Source organism: Aphis gossypii, chromosome 1 (assembly GCF_020184175.1).
Source record: "Aphis gossypii isolate Hap1 chromosome 1, ASM2018417v2, whole genome shotgun sequence".
Lineage (NCBI taxonomy): Eukaryota > Metazoa > Arthropoda > Insecta > Hemiptera > Aphididae > Aphis > Aphis gossypii.
In genome coordinates, this window is record NC_065530.1 from 47,131,916 (window position 1) to 47,151,646 (window position 19,731).

Here is a 19,731-nt window from a genome sequence, read left to right on the forward strand (position 1 = left end):
CTGTCTCATTCTATATCCCCCATTCCATTCTAATTATGAAAAAAAAACCAACAGTTCTAATTTACAATTAATTAACATAGAAAATAATCATTTTTTATACTTCTAAGATTTTAAAAATTAATAGGGCAAAATTAAAAATGCAAAAAAATTGTTATTGTTTTAAATAAATTTATTTTGCAGAATAACAAAAATAATGTAACAAAACATTATACATTAATTTATGATAGCATACTGACTAAGTAATTAATAGACTTTTCATTAATAGAACACTTATTAACATAATTTTTAAATTGTAATTTCATAATTCAATATCAAACTTAAATAAAATAACACTTCAAAATTAAAATAACTTAAACAAAGCAAAAATTTAAATTAATGTACCAATATTTTTAAAAAATATTTGAAATTTTTCATAATCAATAAAAGAATAGCATCTAGTTAGAATTGTTTATTCTTTATTATTTATGAACATAATTGTTAATTTTATTATAAATAATAAAATATATAGTAATTATTTTAATTATTAGAATATTTAATATACAAGATTGAACAAATAGTTTTTGAGCAAAAATAAAATATGTGTGAATTATAGTTTGTTTTTGAAATATATTAAACTGTTAAATACATTTAAGTACCTGCACTATTATTTTGGTAAGTAACAACAATTTTAGAAGATATTTATAGTGTATAATATTGAACAATTAATTTAAGAATTTATCAAATATAAAATATAAAATAAGATTATATATATTTAAAAAGTTATAGTATTTCTTTTGTCTGACAACTGCTAAAATATGTGCAAAAAAAAAATTAATTAAACTAGATGTTTATGCTATTCTTAGTTTTAAAATGATTTATGTATTCATACATTTAATTTATGAGATATTTATCAATGGTGTAAAAACCTACACAACAATCAATCGTATTACACAATAATAATATTAATATAACTAAAAGGAATATATTATATTTAAAAAAAATGTTATTATATAATTATGTTTCTTTTATACAATATTAAACACTATTATAATTTCTTTGGTTTCTAAAATCAAATTTTTCCGTAGCAAACAATTTTAACATAAAACAAATAAGCTGTATAAATAAAAACATAAAAACATAATATTTAGTATAAAAATAAGTTTTGTTACTTTCACACAATTAATTAATTATTTATAAAAAAATAATTACCCACAAGTAAATTATTATATTATTACAGTATGACAAGAATTAAGCATGTACATTAAATAATTCATTGAATGGCTTGAATAATAATAATAATAATAATAAATATAATATAAAATAAAATAAATTATACAATAACAAATAAAATAAATATATATATAATTATATGACAAATAAAAATTTATACACATTAAAAAACATTCACCAAAATTACAATGGGAATAATTTGAAGTGTGCAAATGGTAACTGAAATGACAACTTTGATTTTTTAGTATTGTTCACTCTTTGGTATATGTAATATGAAATATCTGTACATTTAATTTATAAAATTTATCATTGTAACAATTTTGTTTTAACATTTTTGATTTAATATCTAGTAAAAATGTATTATTATAAAATAATGAAATAATTATTAATTATGAGATATGTAAACCTCAAACATACAAAAATGTTAAATAAAATAATATCTTTTTTTCCCAAAATACTTTTCATTTTTATAAAATACAAACATTAAGATATATTTCTTAAATATTATACAACTATGTTGCTTAGTTTTATTATCAAATAAATAATTTATACAATATTACGTATAGATAATTTATAATAAATGAGAAATCATTTTATATTTATATTTAAAACACAGAATTTTACAATTTTATACAGATTACATATAATATTAAACTAACGATTAATGAACAAATAACAATTTTAGATAAATGATAAATATTATTTTATTTATTTTAAATATATTGTAATTTGAATAATTTATGCATTATTTGTAGTTTATTGATAACATAAAGAATTATTCGATTTAAATTATAATTCTTCATATGAATGATAAATATTTTAAAAAATTCGGCACTGTTTACTTTATATTATCACTTTTAATGAGTTTAATTTTTTTTTTTAATGTTTTATTGTAAATAAATTATTAAAAGGTAGGTAAAGGCTGATAATACATATGAACATACATTTATTATGCATATTTTATAAATATTAAAAATATGTTATTTTATATTTCTCAGATTTGTGTAATATAAATTATGAATTTGATATTTATTACCTCAGATCTCACATTTAATTTAGTTAACTAAGGTAAGTGAATTTAATAAATATAATATATATATATATATATATATATATATGTATATAAATTCTATGATCTTTCAAAAATTAAATTATAAATAACTTTTAGTTTAAAACACAAAAACTGGTAAGTAAAATACTTATTTTTGAATAATTTTTCTATGTAAATTTAGTTGAAAATAATAAACTATATTATAATATTAATTAAATTGCATTATAAGCAGCCTTTACCTAATTTTGTTTATCACTCAAGCACAATAATCACAGTGTTTTTTAATTTATTTATAAATTAATATTATCTCATACAGCTAAATAATTACATTAATAGATACACAAGCTGTATGTTGAATTTGTGTTTAGAACTCGATAAAATATATATTAAACTAATTAAATTTAATATTTAAAAAATATACAAATGTTTTAATATTAAATTGTAAGCAACCATTAATTATTTATTAAATTAAAAATTGAATTGTATTTTATGATATTTTAATTATTCAATAATATCATTAATCATTAAGTGGTCTAAATTCTATTAAAATTGTAAATATTGACCCTAATTAAAATGTATTTTTGATTTATATTTTGAGAGACATCACCATTTCTACTGATTAATATAAACTCACAGCCATGAGTTTGGTGAACAATACAAATATATTTTTTACGTGAGACAAAGTTAAAAGTTATAAATAAGATTATTTTTCTTTTATAATTTTAAAAAATTTTTGTAAGATAATAATATAAATTAACACGTTTGCTGTATATCATATTTAAGTATAGTTGTTGTGATACCGAAAAATTATAATTTTAAAAAATCCATGTATAACCTGCATGTACATATTAAATAAGACTCATAAAAAAAGCTAACAAAAAATTGATTAGTTTAATCGTAATGCTGATCAAATTGTAGTGCATTTAATAATAAGGTAGGTTAGGTGACGCCAAATGATGTCACTCAGCATATGCGAACAACATTAAATGATGCCATCTGGTATCACCTGCAGTGAACGTGTTAAATAGCATGTAGAATATTTATAAATACAAGCAATTATTGGTCCTCTATAATCAATAAATTTTTACTCATGGTTAAAATAATAACAACATTGCAAAATATACATTTAATAACCAAATAAACTATTTTATGATAAAAAATATTTTAAGGAATTATTATGAATGTCAAAATAAAACTAAATTAAAAATTGATAAAATGTTCTGAATAAATTCAAATAGATATATCCAATAAGGAACTTTTTAGTATATAAAACAATATTTATCGTTTAAGTCTTTCATAATATTATCTAACACAAGATATAAGCAATGTTTACTAAGAGCTCTTAAGACTTTTTTTGTGATGCAAAACATATACAAAAATTTGACTAGTTAAAAATAAAATGAAGTATTAAGACAAAAATAATTTGAATTAGCAATTCAAGGATAAATAACATTTGATATGATAATAAAACAATATAATAATTAACTTACAGTTATCAACTGACATCTTGATTGGTTGTATTTTGCTGTTGTTTCGCTACAGCCATTGCTTGTTTGATAGCTTCTTTATAACTACTTGTTTTCTTGTGTTTGTTAAATCGAGACTACAAAAAAATTAATTTTTACTCAACATTGGAAATTAAATCAATATACATGATTTTTCAAAAAATATTAATTTTTTTTTTCTAAAATAGAAAAAAAATAAATTCATTTAAAATGTAAAATAATAGTAATCATTAAACTACCCCGTTTTTCTGTAGCGTATTTTTGAGGGTAATTAGATTATCTAATATCTATCCAGAGCCTGTTTTATATTGTAATAAACAGAAATATTGTACCTAATACCATTTATATATTGACTATAAATAGTTAAAAATTTTAATAGAACAAATTAATTTTTATTTATTATTTTTTTATTATTTAAAAACTAAAGTAATAAGTTCTAATAGAACATTTTTACTGGACATTTGATTAGATGACAATTTAAAGTCAATCTTTGAAATATAGAGTAAAGAAAGTATTTTTGTCGATCATTACCCCACAAAAAAAAAATTATAAACACACCACTGTCATTTTATTAGGTAGTTTATGTTGACAAATTGTTTCTACTATGATTTAATAGTTATACAAATTGTTACAAAATAATAAAAACAATAATGAATTAAAATTTAAGTTAACAATTGTTAATTTATCTTATCAGTCTACCTCTATCTAATACATTATTTGGATATTTTTACATTAATCATTTGTCCACCAATTTTTTTTTTATAATACCTACATTTTATTTTTGTTATTTTTTACATACCTTGTAAAAATCTAAAAATGGATTAATCTGGTCGCATTTAAGAAAAGATGTAGTAGAAGAACCAAACCAAGTGACATTAACAAATGACCCATTTTCTTCACCATTACTTGTAGTAAAATTTGATACCTTAATGGTCAATATCAACAATTTTTATTTAAAACATTACAGTATGTACCAATTTGATTTTAAAATAATAATTTTATTAATTATACATACTTTTGCAGGCCACCAAGGAAATCCTTTTACTTTTCCCCAAACAACATCTCCTTCATGTAGAATTTTACCCGATTTCAACATAAAAAAGGAATTTGAGTCTGACGTTTCTGACTGAGGATTTACAATTTCAGGAGAACTATTTGATTCAATATCATCATCAGAGAGTTCACCATTTATATTATTAATTGATTCAGAACTATTAGTTACTTTTCTCGTACAATATTCCTCTTTAGAATTAAAATGATTTAAATTTATTGAGAAATTATTAGTTTCTAAATTATCCACTTGTTCTTTATGTCTTTTCTTATGTTTTTTCCTTTTTTCTCCATCTTGTCTTCTTCGTTTTGCCCTTTTGCGTAAGAGTTTATCTGGTTCATTATCTCCATCAGCTTGACGGGATGGTATTTCCATAACTGTACCTTCACCTTGAGATCCAAATGTTATTTTTATAATTGGTGTTTTTTTAGTTTCTTCAAATGCAGTTTCATCCCATAGATCTTCCATTGATCCAATGCTAGGTTTTTTTCTTAACACCATTTTTTCTTCAATATCACAGTCATCTTCACAGTCTTTTTTGTTACCTACCCATTTATCTAGCTCAGTAAATGTTGAATAATTAGTAAGTGCTTCGGTTATTTCTCTTGATTTAATTTTTACAAGTTTAGGTATCAGGGTACGGCATATTGATTTAACTTGAGATACAGTTGATGCAGAATCTGATGGCTTTTTAGGAAAATCTGGAACAGGTCCATGACTTCGTAATAATCTCTTTTCTCCATTATTTTCAGGAATTGTATTATTGTCATTTTTGACACGTTCTTTGGAGGTTTTAGCATTTTCTGAATTTTCAGTACAATTTGATTTACATTTTGAACATAGAACTTGACGAGGTCTTAGACGAACAGTCATGGGTTTTCTCACTTTTTTGGTTTTATTGGGAATTTTTTTTATTGTGTTTGGGGTGTTTTGAAAATAGGTAAAACGTTGACTTACAGAATATAAAATGTCATTATCAGATTCAGTCTTTGGATTTCTAGGCGATAGTGGAGGTTTTGTGATAGGAACACTTCCACATGGAAAACGTCTAAAAATTCACACAAATATATTTGTAGTTCTAATTTTTAAAATATAAATCTTACCTTTTGACATTGTTCAATAGTATGCCTTGGTAAACAGACCCATTTATGGCAGTGTATGACACTACAATCATATCCGGTGTAACACTCTCGACCACCACCTGTATGACAGCATTCTCGAGGACCCCAATATTTGTATCCATCCGTAGTTAGCATTTGACTACAAGGGGAAAGACGCAATTTTACTTAGAAAAACATTTAGTTTTGTTTATTATGTACCTAGATAATTTTAAAATAAAATTGCTCAAAATCATTTAACATGTGTACTTATGAAAAATAAAACTTACAAATACTTCAACTGTATACATATACAGTGAACAATTGAATATTCTTACTTATATTGCTATTTAAGTATTTAACCTATTACTTAAGTTATTATATAGGTAAGTAATAAGTATGAAAAAATGATCTTAATAAAATATTTAGTAAAACTAAAAGGCTGAACGCTGAAAGGTAAAAGTGGTACAGGAGTCGTGGGGTGGAGCTTTGATAAGGATTATGATTACACGACACCAAAGAGATTTTACAAATAAGCTACAATAGTTAGAAAAATGATAATACCTATTATTAGTTTAAATCGTGGTTTAAATTAAATAATATTAATAGATTATCCCTATTGCTTTTTATTTAAAAATAATAAAAATTGAAATCATATCAATAATAATTACTAACTTAAAGTAATCTGTATTTACTATTACTAGGTATTTCATAAAATGATGCATTTTTTTCTGTTATTCATTATAAATCATAAATTATATTAAGTACCTATATCGAATTATTATATTATGTGGCAAGTACGAGGTAACTATTTGTATCGCATTGTAATTAAAATATTCTATCCAATAAAAACTGTATTAAATAGGTACATAGTAACATAAATAACCTAATAATAATATAATTAAACATATTATGCATGAATCTATTAATTATTAATTAGGTACCCATGTAATAAATATTAAAACATTATAATAGAATAATGCAGTTGGTAATAATAAATTCAAAAATTGTAATTGTGTACTGTATTTGTAATTAAATATTAATATAAAATAGGTATTTTAAAAAGTTATAAAACACCCCATGGTCCATATGTATAAGAAATTAGAACAATCAATGGCTACCTATATAGCTTATAACAAGTGAGCGTGCAAAACTTTTTTTTGAACTTGAGAGTCACTTTCAAAATTTGTATTTATTTAGGGGGGCGTATATCAATTGCGCCGAAATGACCTTTTTACCTGTAAGAAATCTATCGGTTTCACGCCGCGTATCAACTCTGTGGCATTTTTTTTACATAGGTATTCCACCGGCTATAGACTTCGCTGAACTTTTTACATATTGATTCCGTAGGCTATCGCTATCAATCGCCTGAATATTTTTAAATTATTTATTTTAATATAATGATAAAAATTTAAAATGCTTACATTTTTACAACTAAGGTGACTTGTGAATCGTTTCATTCAAAACTTAACACGCAATTTATCAAAGTACATCCAAATATATTTTTGTTTTCACATGTTTATTTGTATGGTACCTATTGAATTTAAAGATACAAACTGATTCTTAGATAATAATAAGAGGACTAAACAATAATAAAATAAATAAAAATAAAATTATGAAATTAAAATATAATATGTAATAAAAATGTTTGATGATTATTTAAATAAAAAAATTGATGGATTCATTCAGGGTCGAATTTAGGAGAGGGTAGTTAATTTTTATATTTAAATTATATTTGCATTTGTTATAATAAAGCGTTTTTAACTACAATTCACCTAAAAATTTTAATTTTAAAAATACTTAGTATAGAAACTAATCATTAGTATAGGTGCAGGCAGGAATTTTGTTAGGAGGTGCATAGTGGGGCACGTGCCCAGGGACTACTCCAGCCAAATGGGAGCCCCGAATAATAATTGAAATTACAATTTTAATATTTTTAAATTGTAAGTTGTAGCGTATTAATATTTAATACGATCATCTATAAAAAAAATAATTCTAAATTCTGTAAAATAATTATATTAAATAACTTTTGATGTTTTTATTCAACTTGTGTAGGCCTACTAAAAGCGCCCCTTAAGCTCCGTGTGCTCATGGGCCCCTGAAAAACTTAAAACGGCCATGCGTGTATAGTATACCTACTCTGCACTCTTAGAAATCATGATTTCTAATTCTATTATAGTATTATATATTAATATACTACAAAATATTATAAATTATTATTATAATTATTTAATATTATATTATATAATACTAATCAATTTTTTTTATTTTTGAAACCTCCTTGCACCCTCTCGTGACACCATGATCACTAGGTATTTGAATTATATTATTTTTCTATTTTAATAAATTTTACTTTATATTTAGTTTTTTTTTTTTTTGTTTGCTTTAATATATGTATAATTATGTTATTTTTTCAGCTGTGGACGACAATGTTTGAAGTGTTTTTTGAAATGTTTTTTTTTTAAATAAAAAAAATATATAGTAAACTGGGTTTACCTATACTGTTAATTAAAAAAAAGTGCCGTATAATATGATACATCACTTATTGTTTAATAAACAGACGAGAGGAATCAACATAAAAAATAACTGACGGAATCAATATAGCTAAATATCGGGCGGAATTGATAGCCCTCAGACTCGATAAAGCAGCTTTATTAAAGCTCCATGTCGATATTTGTTGCATACGTATGACCCTTGGCTCTGGATAGTAGGTATGCCTGAATATCTGCAAGATATCAAACGTCTAATAAACAAACTCATCATAAAGTGTTAACTGTTAATGTAAGGTGTGGAGTGTGGAGGTAAGCATACTGTATAGGCTGATATATTTTTTTTAAATAAGTATTTAATATATTTTATAAACTATTTTATACTAAAATTTGTCATTAGGTAGATTTTAAATTCGAATACCTCCTGAGACTCGAATTGTTTTAATAACGATTTAAAAATATCATAGAAACTTGTGTACAATGTTAGTTGTTATGAGTTTTAATTTATAAGTTCAAATTGCCAAACGATTTGTTATCTTTTAAATTATAATAAAATAATTAATATTGTTATTTATGTTTAAATAAGTCATTTCGTCTAAATTTTAAAATTTTAAATATCTATAAAAATATAATTGCCTGCATATATTTATTTTATGGTTACAGTCATTCACTGAACTACTTAGGAACCTTGTGTTCTTGTATTAAATTAATTAACATTGCAATCTAAAGTACAGCAGAGTGGTACTCACTTGACCAAGCTTTTTTAATTTTTAATCCCCTTTTAATATTCCATCTAGATCCAATTTTCTATCATAAACTACACTCATTTTTTTTTTTTTAAATAAAGAATTTCACTGAATCATGCTTGACAATAAATAGAAAAAACACACACTCACATCATTATAATATCAATATATTTAAAATTGGTTCAATCTAGAAAAAAAATTACTACCTACCTATTTTAATTGAAAAATAAATACAGGTGTATTATATAGGTACTTACTAGTAACTAGTTACTATACTTACCAATAATAAAATATTGTTACTTATTCATCAAATTCAAATAAAAACAAAACATTTATTACAAAAAAATAAAAATATATATTTTATTAATAAAACATTTGTCAAGTATTTATGCCATTATTCATGTTCCTTTGAACTATACTTTAATATTTAATTATTAAAAATAAACAATTAAACTACAAAAACAAAAAACTTAGGTAGGTACAATCTTATTCAATAATGTATATAAATAAATATAGGTATCAACTTTAATTATAAGGTATTGATAAAAGTTACTGCACTTATCCATGAGTAGTCACTGTCTAGTGTCTTATATAGTTATATGGTAACAGACAAGAGTGTCTACTAGCTTACTGAATTTTAATAAAAATTAATAAAAAGGTTACTGAACCTTACATTAAAAAAAAAATCTAAAAAAAATTTAGAAGACAAAATATCTCAAATTAGAAAAAAAAATAGGTAGGTACCTACTATAAAATAAAATTTATAAAAACACATAAAATCATTAAAAAATAAAAACCAAATTTGTTTGGTAACTTATTTAAAATTATGTATAAATATAATATATTGATGTAAATATGTAATCATAATAAAATTGATTGTAGGTATACATTTTTAAATCTTTATAAAAATTTAAGACATCTTTAAATAGGTAACAAAAATTGTTTAACACAGAATAGATATGAGGTACCTATTAAATAAGAATAAAATAAATTTAATAAATCTAAGGCAACATATAAACAACTATTAACTAAAATAATTTAAGATATTACTTTAAATTCAAAATTATTTTTTAATTTTCTAATTTTTTAATCACACATTCTTCAAAATTAATTTTTTTATCAACTCGCATGTATTCACTTCCATCTAATATTTTTAATACAGCCCAGTGGGGTACTTTTTCTTGAAGAAGATTTAAATGAATTTTCCAATCATCTAAAATAAAAATAAATAGCAATTAACTAGATACTTAATGTAGTAAATAATTAAGAACATTTGATTACAGTCTGTCATAGTCTCAGGATAACTTTGCTTTAATTGGTCAATAACTTTTTTTAGTGGCATGACATTTCTTTGAAGTTGTACGAAATAAGTACGTATTCTACGAGCAATACCTGGTAATCTGATCACCATTTTATCTTCATTTAATTGACTTACTGACCTCTTTATACCAGTAGCTTTTTCAGTTTGCTTAGATTGGATCTAAACAAAAATACCATAATATTTAAAATAAAAATCGAAAATAAATTAATACACTTTACCTTAATTAAAAATGGTTTAGGAATGCCGTTAAGTGCATCTTTTAAAGTGTTTTTTGCATCTTTTGTAGGTAATGCTATTTTAGTTAAATTGTTGGTGTTTTTATTCATTAATGTAGAAGGGGTTCGATTTAAATATTTATTGTAAATAAACAATGCATGCACTTTATCTAAAAAAAAAAAAGAAGTCAGGAAAAAAGGCTATGCAATATTTTTTTAAATAAAAATTGTACCCAGTGTATCTTTAGCAGTTGATATTTTTGATTTGCCAATTTCAATCTTAGGCAACGGTGATAAATTGATGTTTGGCACAGATTCAACGTCAAACTCAGGATGCCATCTGGTAATTTTATCTTTATCAATTGTGATAGGAGGAATTAATTTTTTCAAATATTCCTTGATAAAAATAAAAATTATTATTTTAAATTAAGCAAACTATTTCTTTATTAAATTTATATTTAACTTACTTCATGATGTTCTTTCATAATGTCTATTAATGCACTAAAAAAAGTATTTTTTCTCTGAGTTGTTAGTTTTATTAAGTCAATATTATATTTGTTTTCCAAACCTAATAATATAAAATTTGTTATACATTAAATGTAGGTATACATTTTATAAGATATAAAATCATAAATATGTAACTACCATAAACTGGAGCTATTACTAAATCAATACTAAAATTATGTTTTGGTGATTTCACTAAGTAAAACTTGTAAAAGTCAGGAACTATAGTTTTAATTTGAGCCAAATGCAATTCAGTAAAATTTCTGGAAAATAATATTGAATAATTATTAGTTTAATGGTTGTTAATGACAATAATTCAAGTACCTAATTTAAAAAAACTGGACCGACTCCACATAACAATTAAATTGGCATTATATAATATAAATTATTGGTCAACTTATAAAATATATACTTTTCTATTATATATATATATATATATATACAATAGTTATAAAACTTTCAATAATAATTACATAATAAATTTGAATCTTTTTTATGAATTGCAACTTTTGTATGTATAGGTTTTATAATTTTTATAATAATACCAGTTGTATTATATATTTCATAATTATTTTTATTTTTCTTATGTTTGTATGTATAAGTATATAAGTTATTATTAACATTTTTATATACATTTAAATATATGGATAAAAATATTAAAAATAAATTGATATAAGTAACAGATTCAGATATTAGAATGTTGGATATCAGTCCAGTTTAAAACAAAAATATATTTTTACAATACTCATTACTTTCTAGTTATTTGCTGAATATTTTGTTTGAGATTATAAAATGTTATTTTTTCTTTTCTTAAAAATTTCATTGATAATACTGTTTCCATAACTTTAAACAAGTCATTCAATATCCGATATTTCAATGGCAAAGGTAATACTTTAGATTCTGCTAATACAGAATACTGTTTAATAGGCAATATACTCATAAAACACTCAATATCATTAGGTAAAAGTTTAGTTGGTTTTGCTTGAATATCCATCATTACTCTTTTAGGACTAGGAAATAATGATATAGGCTTTAGTTGAGAATATTTTACTGGACTAGTGCTAATCTTGAAATCATCTGATTCAAACAAAGGTAAAAAATGATATTTAATAGCTTCAACTTTATATTCTTTAGAGTTAAGATCCTTTTGACATTGTTCTACCAAGTTAAGCTTTTCTTGAAGTTCTTTAAAGTTCTGTTTAGGACAAACAATTTTATGAAATTCACCCAAATCCAAAATCTAAAAAAAAGTTAAATAATATTTACTTTAGTTTAAAAAAAATTAACAGAATAATCAAGATTTTTTTATCAATACCTTTAGTGATTTAATAATATTATAAAAATATTTATACAATTTTTATGTTTTCTAAATAACTAAATAATACTAAATAGTTTGTAAGTTTGTAATAGACATAAGATAACAATTTAAGTTGAAAGGCACCTGTGATTTATTGTGTGTATTTATATTGGCTTAATTGAATTAACAAAATCAATTTTTTATCATCAAATTAGAAAATGTAACATTATGAACATATTGTCCAAACATTGTGTACAGGAACTAAATACAGGTTGAGAAATGTTATATAACGATATGATAACAAACAAAAAACATAATAATATTTAGCAGGGATTATTGTTTTGACACTTATTCATGTATACAATTTCTTTTCCGCCATACATTTTTGTAAACAATAATAATTTGGTGTTCAACTCTTTGTACTTAATTTTATAATAAATGTACTGTTGGCATTTTTTATTGTTAAAGACTAAGAATTTACTAAATTATGCTTTATACAAATTGTAATTATTATATTATAAGGTGTATATTTATTGAGATACCTTACTTGAACTTGATTTTCTTTCATATAACTGTATCCAAACATAATTATTTTATAAGTAATTAATAAATTATGTAATAATATAAAAATATTAATTTTATAATAAATAAATATAACATATAAATAATAATAAAAGTACCTATTGATGTAGGTACTTACTTGTCGTAATTGGGTTTTGATAGATGGTGATTGTTCAGGAGTTATAGCTCTATCTGAATTAATATCATATATTACTTCTTTTTCACTTAAAATGCAATTAGTAGTTACTGTGTTCGAAACATGTTTATGTTTTGTACCATTTTCAACCTAAAAATAATAAAAACAAAATATTCATCAATAATATGTACTAATTTAATATTTTTTTTCTACTCATATGTTACAACTTACAAAATACAAATAAGACTATTATTACATAGGCACATTATTTTATATTGTACAATATAATAAAACTTGCCATTTTGCTATTTATCATAAATATGTTTTGAGGAAGCTAATATTTACCAAAAAATAATTCTAAATTAATTAATTCTAATATTTTTATTATTTAAGTAGTAATTAAAATATTATGACATTTACAATACATTTTTTTTATAAAAATATTTATTTTTAATTTTATTCTATAATTTTACACCTATGTATTTTTTTTCTTAAAATTTAAATATTACATGTTGAATATTGGAAATTAGATTATACATTATTATTTATAACTACATAGTAAAGTTTGGTTATTATTATAGTACCTAATTATATAAAAAAAGTTGAAAACTGTAAGAAATATTTTATAGGTAGACCATTAAGTTTTCTTACCTAATTACACAAATCTAAACTAGAAAAAAATTAATTTTTTTAAAATACCAAGTAGAAACTTATTTAATTTTTGGCCCCATCAAATGATATATTTTAATGAAAAGAAAATTACTTCAGTGTTACAACTATGGCTAATTTATATACATAGCTTAAAAGATTTATAATGAAGTATTTATATGTCCTTCAAATATTTGTTTCTATATAAGTTACTATTATTACTATTGAACATTTGTTTAGATGATAGTGAACACACAATTATTTACAATAAACTGAATAAATTATATTGGAAGTAACACTAAGTATATTAGCATTAAAACTATAGAATGGTACAGGGTTGTAAAGAAATTTTTTAAAACACTTGGATAGGTAAATTAAATATAATTGGAAAAAAGTATGTAAAATAATCTTTAAATACTTAATTGTCATTTGTCGAATGTATTACAAAATAATTTTCAAGTACTTAAGTCTTGAATTAATTTTTTTATTCTTAATACTAATTTATTTATATGTTTAAATTACTATTATATTTTAAGTTACAGTAACTTTAAATAGTCAAAAGATTTGAAAACATAATATTCTCAAAATGGTAGGTAATAAAATAATATACTTTTACTAAAATACAATAATACAACTCTGAGAATGTGACATAACACCATGTTGTCATGATTATAGAACATGAAGAAATTATTGTTAATTTTTCATGAATAAAATCTAAAAAATAAATAAATTTAAAAAATCTAGCAAACTAATTATGAAGATAATTCATTATAAAATGTTACTATATATAATTTACAAATTTATATATAATATTTAAATGTTTTCTATGCATTATAATTATTTAAAACATAATAATTAAGATGTTTATAAGAATCAGTTATGCACATATTAAAATTAGGTTATTAAAAAAAAAAAAAGTTATGGTAAAGTAAACCAGTGAATTTAATATATTGAAGAAATATTTTTATACCAAGATATTTAATATACGTTAATTCTATTTTTAGTAGGTGCATAATAAAAAAACATTCATTTATAATAACTTAATAACAGAAAAAAATTTGATATTTGGTAATTGTTAAATATTATTTTCAACTAACCTTTTGCTTTTTAATGATTTGCAAGACAGTGCCATCAAATGATAATTGTCTACTGAGTTTGTTAATTCCAATAATATTATTCACCATTTCTTTATTACATAAGCCATGTTCATTGACAGACCGTTTTCTGTTCTTAATAACATCTAAAGTTTGTTGTTGAGATTCCATATTTTAAAATATATAAATTTGAAAATGACTAAAATCTAAAATAATTTATTAAATGTTGACTAACTAAACATTATTAGAATTATATACTTTATGAAATTAGAAACAAAAGTTGGATAATAATTACCAATAAATTATGTTATCAAGATTCAGTAAGTACTAAGTATGAAGGAAATAGCAATTTCTATAGAAATGTAGAAGCACTAGAAGCATACGATTGTCACACTAAAGTAGATAGGTAGGTACTAAACTAATCACCAGTGCAACTACAACTGTATAAGAACACTAACAGCCATAAATGCAATGAATCACTTTATAACAATGAACTCACTGCAGCGCTACATATTTTTTTTATCCACCCACCGTTAGGTTAGGTTAGGAAAATACATTATTAAAATTAAATAAGAAAATAGATAAATAAAACAAAATTCTTTAATTTTATTTTCAGTACCAAATCATTTGTTTAAAAAGATTTGAAAATTAATTAGTACCTACCTAATTATAATTTCATGAAATATTCAATTTAAATAGTTAGGTACCAGGGACTTGAAAATGTAATTGTATTTTTAATTTTAAATAAATGTAAAACCGTAAAAAGCATATAACTTAGAAATCAGAAAAGTTGAATTAGTAGGTTTCAACACATATAACATGTGTTGAATCTGAATTCAATAATAAATCATTGTTTACCTATAAAATTCAATTCTGAGTGTAGACTATCTAACTGAAACCTAGTCTATAAATATTATTAAGTTTTAAGTACCTACCTACCTATATTTAATATTTAATACTGAAGTAATTTAGTTTAATATAATATAAATATTAAATAATACATATCACTATAATATCTAGATTGAATTAATTTTTATTATATAAAAGATAGATTTATAACTACCTATGTTGTATTAATTATTCTAATATTATTTATTTATTATTTATATCATAGGTATTATGTTATCATTATTAACTTTTGAGTAGAATGGTGTGATTGTGACATTATGTGAAATGTGAATAGGTTTATGGTAGTATACATTTTATCTAAATGTTCAGAAATTGTCATTTTAAATCTTAGAATATAAAATAAAATAATAATATACGCTTAACTGTAAAATATCCAAATGCTTGCAACAAATATTTTTTAGTTACAACAAAATGACTAAAATTTTTATGATTTAGTAAATTTTTTAATTGACACTTAAAAAAAAAAAACTAAAAAAGTGTTAAATGTCTACATAATAAAGAGCTAAAAAAATATTTTGAAAATTATACTACTTATAGAAAATTAAACATTTTGTGAAAAGTAATTAAATCAATTATAGGTATACGGTTATTTGTTTTTAAATTACAACATAATAATTACAAACATAAGAGTTAAACTCTCCTCACTGTTGTATACTGCTTGTATAGCCCCTTCCAAAAAAAAAAAACTGGAAGACTTTACTATATAATGGAATATATTATGAAAACATTTTCATCACTATATTAAAATTGGAGGTCAGATAATTAATTTTTAATAATTAAAATGAAAACATTAATCAGATTTTCTAGTATAGGTATTAGGTAATGGGGCATTGGTGTACCTATGTAAAAACAAAAATATTTATTGAACGTCAACAATACATTTTAAAGATGAAATAAAATAGGTAGGTATACCTATATTTATAATGCAATTGATATTATTTCCTTAGAATTTTCTTAAACTTAAAGACAAATATAATTTATTAATAGTGCAATTAACCATCATATTTGTTGAATTTTCTGTGCACTAAGTACCTAAGTACAATTCAACAAGTATAAGTACTACTTACACAAATTAATAATATAACGTCTAAGGGTGCCGAGTTTTCAAAATCTCATTGTGGCATGCAGGGGCGTATTTATAAATGTTTTATGGGGGGGGGGGGGGGGATAAAAAGTTCAAATTAGCGTACACGGGGCTTTATGTACGTAATAAATGTTACAACCTGTATTAAGCTGCAGTATTTAAATGTCAATCACTAGGTACCTATGTAATATGTTTACCTACCTACTTGCCTACATTAAACAATTTTTTTTTATATATATAAAACAGAATTGCAGTTATAAAATAAAATTAGGTATGGACAAGTAGATATAACTTTAATTTTTTACAAAATGTTGTATCACTTAGCTATGAACAAAGACGGGCAGTAAGATAAACAATAAGTGCTATAATGGATTGTTCTCGCAAATGATGTTACAGTAGGTACAATTAAAATTAAATTTTCGATTGAAATCGAATTATTAAATAATTGGTAATATTTTATTTCTATCAATAATACGAGTAGGTATAGGTACTCCTCATAGGCTATAGTGGGTTCAGAATGTTTAGATGGTTCAGTACAGTTTTATAACTTTGAAATAACTGTAGACAGTTAACATTCTATAAATCAGAGCAAAATAGCCATAATTAGGTAGGTATAGCGGTAAGTGATAAGTATAGATATAATATGTAGGTATGATGTAGAATGTAGATAATATATGTAGGTATAGAGTACCGACTACCGAGTGATTAATGATTATTTGTACCTAATGCACATTCGTATTAACACTAGACATTCAAGGGAATTTTACTCAACAATTCTAGACTGTCGTTAAGAACCAAAACACATTATTAAGCTTTCTTCTCTTTTCAAGTGATTCAATATCAAAATTAGTATCTAGCTTGTGGCAAATATGTCTATTGATTATTATTTAATAAGGTATGTTTGTTAATTGTTATACCTTATACATGCAAATACTAGCAAAAACTGCTTCTGAATAGTGAATACATCTCATCTCGTTTATTATGCAAAAATGATAATACCTGTTTTATTAAGGATTGAAAAAAACTGAACACTGCAGTTCAAAAATAGAACCAACGTGACAAAAATATAAACATTTTGCGTTTTTAAACTCATTTAAGCAATTTCAACGTATAAAACCTAATACGCCGTGAGCTTTAGTCACACATTATTTTGCAGGATATCGTAGTATATTCATCTATTTTTTTTTTCATAACATTTTTTAGTTTCTCTGAAAAGTTTGATTATTCAATACAATATGTTCACTGCAGAGTTTTTTTACACAAGTTATCTATCTATATAGCTAAATCTAATACAGTGATAATTTTAACAAGCTGTACATACATTAATAAAACTTTACAATTCCATTTTGACGTTAATTAATAATAATAATAATGTTTTAAATAATAACCAATTAAATTACACAAGAAAAATGTTTATTTACGTCAGGGGCGTCATTTGCGGTAGGTACGCAGGGTATACATTTGCGTACCTAAAATTCTAAATTCTAATTTTTGGCCCGCTCGGCCACATCACAAAAAAATAAAAATTATATTTATATTATTATATTAAAATAATAAATTAATATGTAAATATTATGATAGTTAAAAATTGATTGATTGATCACGTCTTTATAATTACAATACAACCGTTGTAAGATTATTACTAGTAACCACAAATCTTACTAGCTGATTTATTCTGTGGCTCTGTGCATATCTATTATATTGCTTTATATTGTTCATTGTTTTTTATTTAATTTGACTGTTGAAGTTTCAATTTGTATTAAATTTAGACATTTATAGCTTTTTCACTGCTTATACTGCTTGTATTATGTCATTTTACTTTATTTTAATTTTGTTAATAAATATTATTATAATACTTTAATATTAATAATGTCAAATATGTCAAGAAAATATAAATAGTGGCCTGCTCAATATTTATGCGTATCAAAAAAAAAAATTGAAATGACGCCCCTGATTCACGTCAAACACAATTATTAGAAAGCTATATATTTTATGCTCCGGCCATTATTAAGCGCAGCAGAATAAACGACGGAGATACCTTTTTGTACGCTTCCACAGTGAACGGTTTCTATTTTTAACAGTTGATGTTACAGTATGGTCAGTGGCGGTTGTTGGGGGGGGGGTGATGGGGGCAGATTTTTTTATTTTATGTATTAATGTAACCCTATCCATAAAATATATATAAATATTTATAATATACTTGCATTTTGCACTAATTAAAGTGGTATCTAACTACCTCTTTAGTTTAGTACCTAGTATAACTGTATAAGACAAAAGCTAAAAGGTCCACAAATAAATTAAATTTCAATTTATATAACTGAAATAATTGTCATACACCGAGTAACAATTTCAAGGTGTGAGGTCGGTTAAGTAGACCGATGGGTCATGGGTGCACGGAGAGTGCTAACTTTATTTTGAACTGTTTTTAAACTTTGTTTGGCAATAGACTGAACCGTTCCTCGACGGTTTAAGTCGTTTAAGGATTAAAATTGTTGCAGATTTGTCGACGGTATTTAATTAACTTAATCGTGTAAAAACGGTTCGAGTAGGTTAGGTTACGTAATTTGGAATAGGTTCTGGGGTGGGATATAGGTTTATTAGTTTATATTATCGTTCTTTAGTGAGGCTCTGCCCCCTTGTCCATTAAATCTCATAGATCACAATATTATATTCATTTATGATTTATCATTATAAATTAAATGAGGTAAATGGTATATAGTAATTAGTAATGGTTTTCAAAGACAATAAAGTAAATGATTAAATGTATTTTTCATAAATTATAATCAAGTCAATTGCTTTTTTTTTTCCAAAAAA

General features: G+C 23.2%; 2 protein-coding genes across 4 annotated transcripts; both read right to left on the reverse strand.

Moving 5' to 3' along the window:
• Nucleotides 1-147: 147 nt before the first annotated feature.
• LOC114122890 (PWWP domain-containing protein 2B-like) lies at nt 148-6,391 on the reverse strand. 3 transcript variants are annotated; one of them, XM_027985677.2, is made up of 6 exons: nt 6,204-6,391; nt 5,920-6,135; nt 4,781-5,864; nt 4,565-4,690; nt 3,751-3,863; nt 148-1,490 (listed from the first exon to the last, which is right to left on the reverse strand). In XM_027985677.2, exons 2-5 carry the CDS (start codon nt 6,057-6,059, stop codon nt 3,756-3,758), a joined length of 1,458 nt encoding a protein of 485 aa, XP_027841478.2. In that variant the 5' UTR covers nt 6,060-6,135; nt 6,204-6,391; the 3' UTR covers nt 148-1,490; nt 3,751-3,755. The 3 variants fall into 3 exon arrangements, with proteins under 3 accessions (XP_027841478.2, XP_027841480.2, XP_027841479.2); XM_027985678.2 differs by lacking the exon at nt 148-1,490 and adding an exon at nt 2,357-3,266; XM_027985679.2 differs by lacking the exon at nt 148-1,490 and having other exon boundaries at nt 2,350-3,863; nt 5,920-6,076.
• Nucleotides 6,392-10,010: 3,619 nt separating this feature from the next.
• On the reverse strand, nt 10,011-15,127 carry LOC114122889 (DNA replication factor Cdt1-like). Its single transcript, XM_027985674.2, has 9 exons — nt 14,928-15,127; nt 13,186-13,332; nt 11,941-12,428; nt 11,330-11,451; nt 11,152-11,252; nt 10,918-11,080; nt 10,688-10,854; nt 10,430-10,628; nt 10,011-10,361 (listed from the first exon to the last, which is right to left on the reverse strand). The coding sequence occupies exons 1-9, from the start codon at nt 15,093-15,095 to the stop codon at nt 10,219-10,221; spliced, it is 1,698 nt and encodes a 565-aa protein (XP_027841475.2). The 5' UTR covers nt 15,096-15,127; the 3' UTR covers nt 10,011-10,218.
• Nucleotides 15,128-19,731: the final 4,604 nt, after the last annotated feature.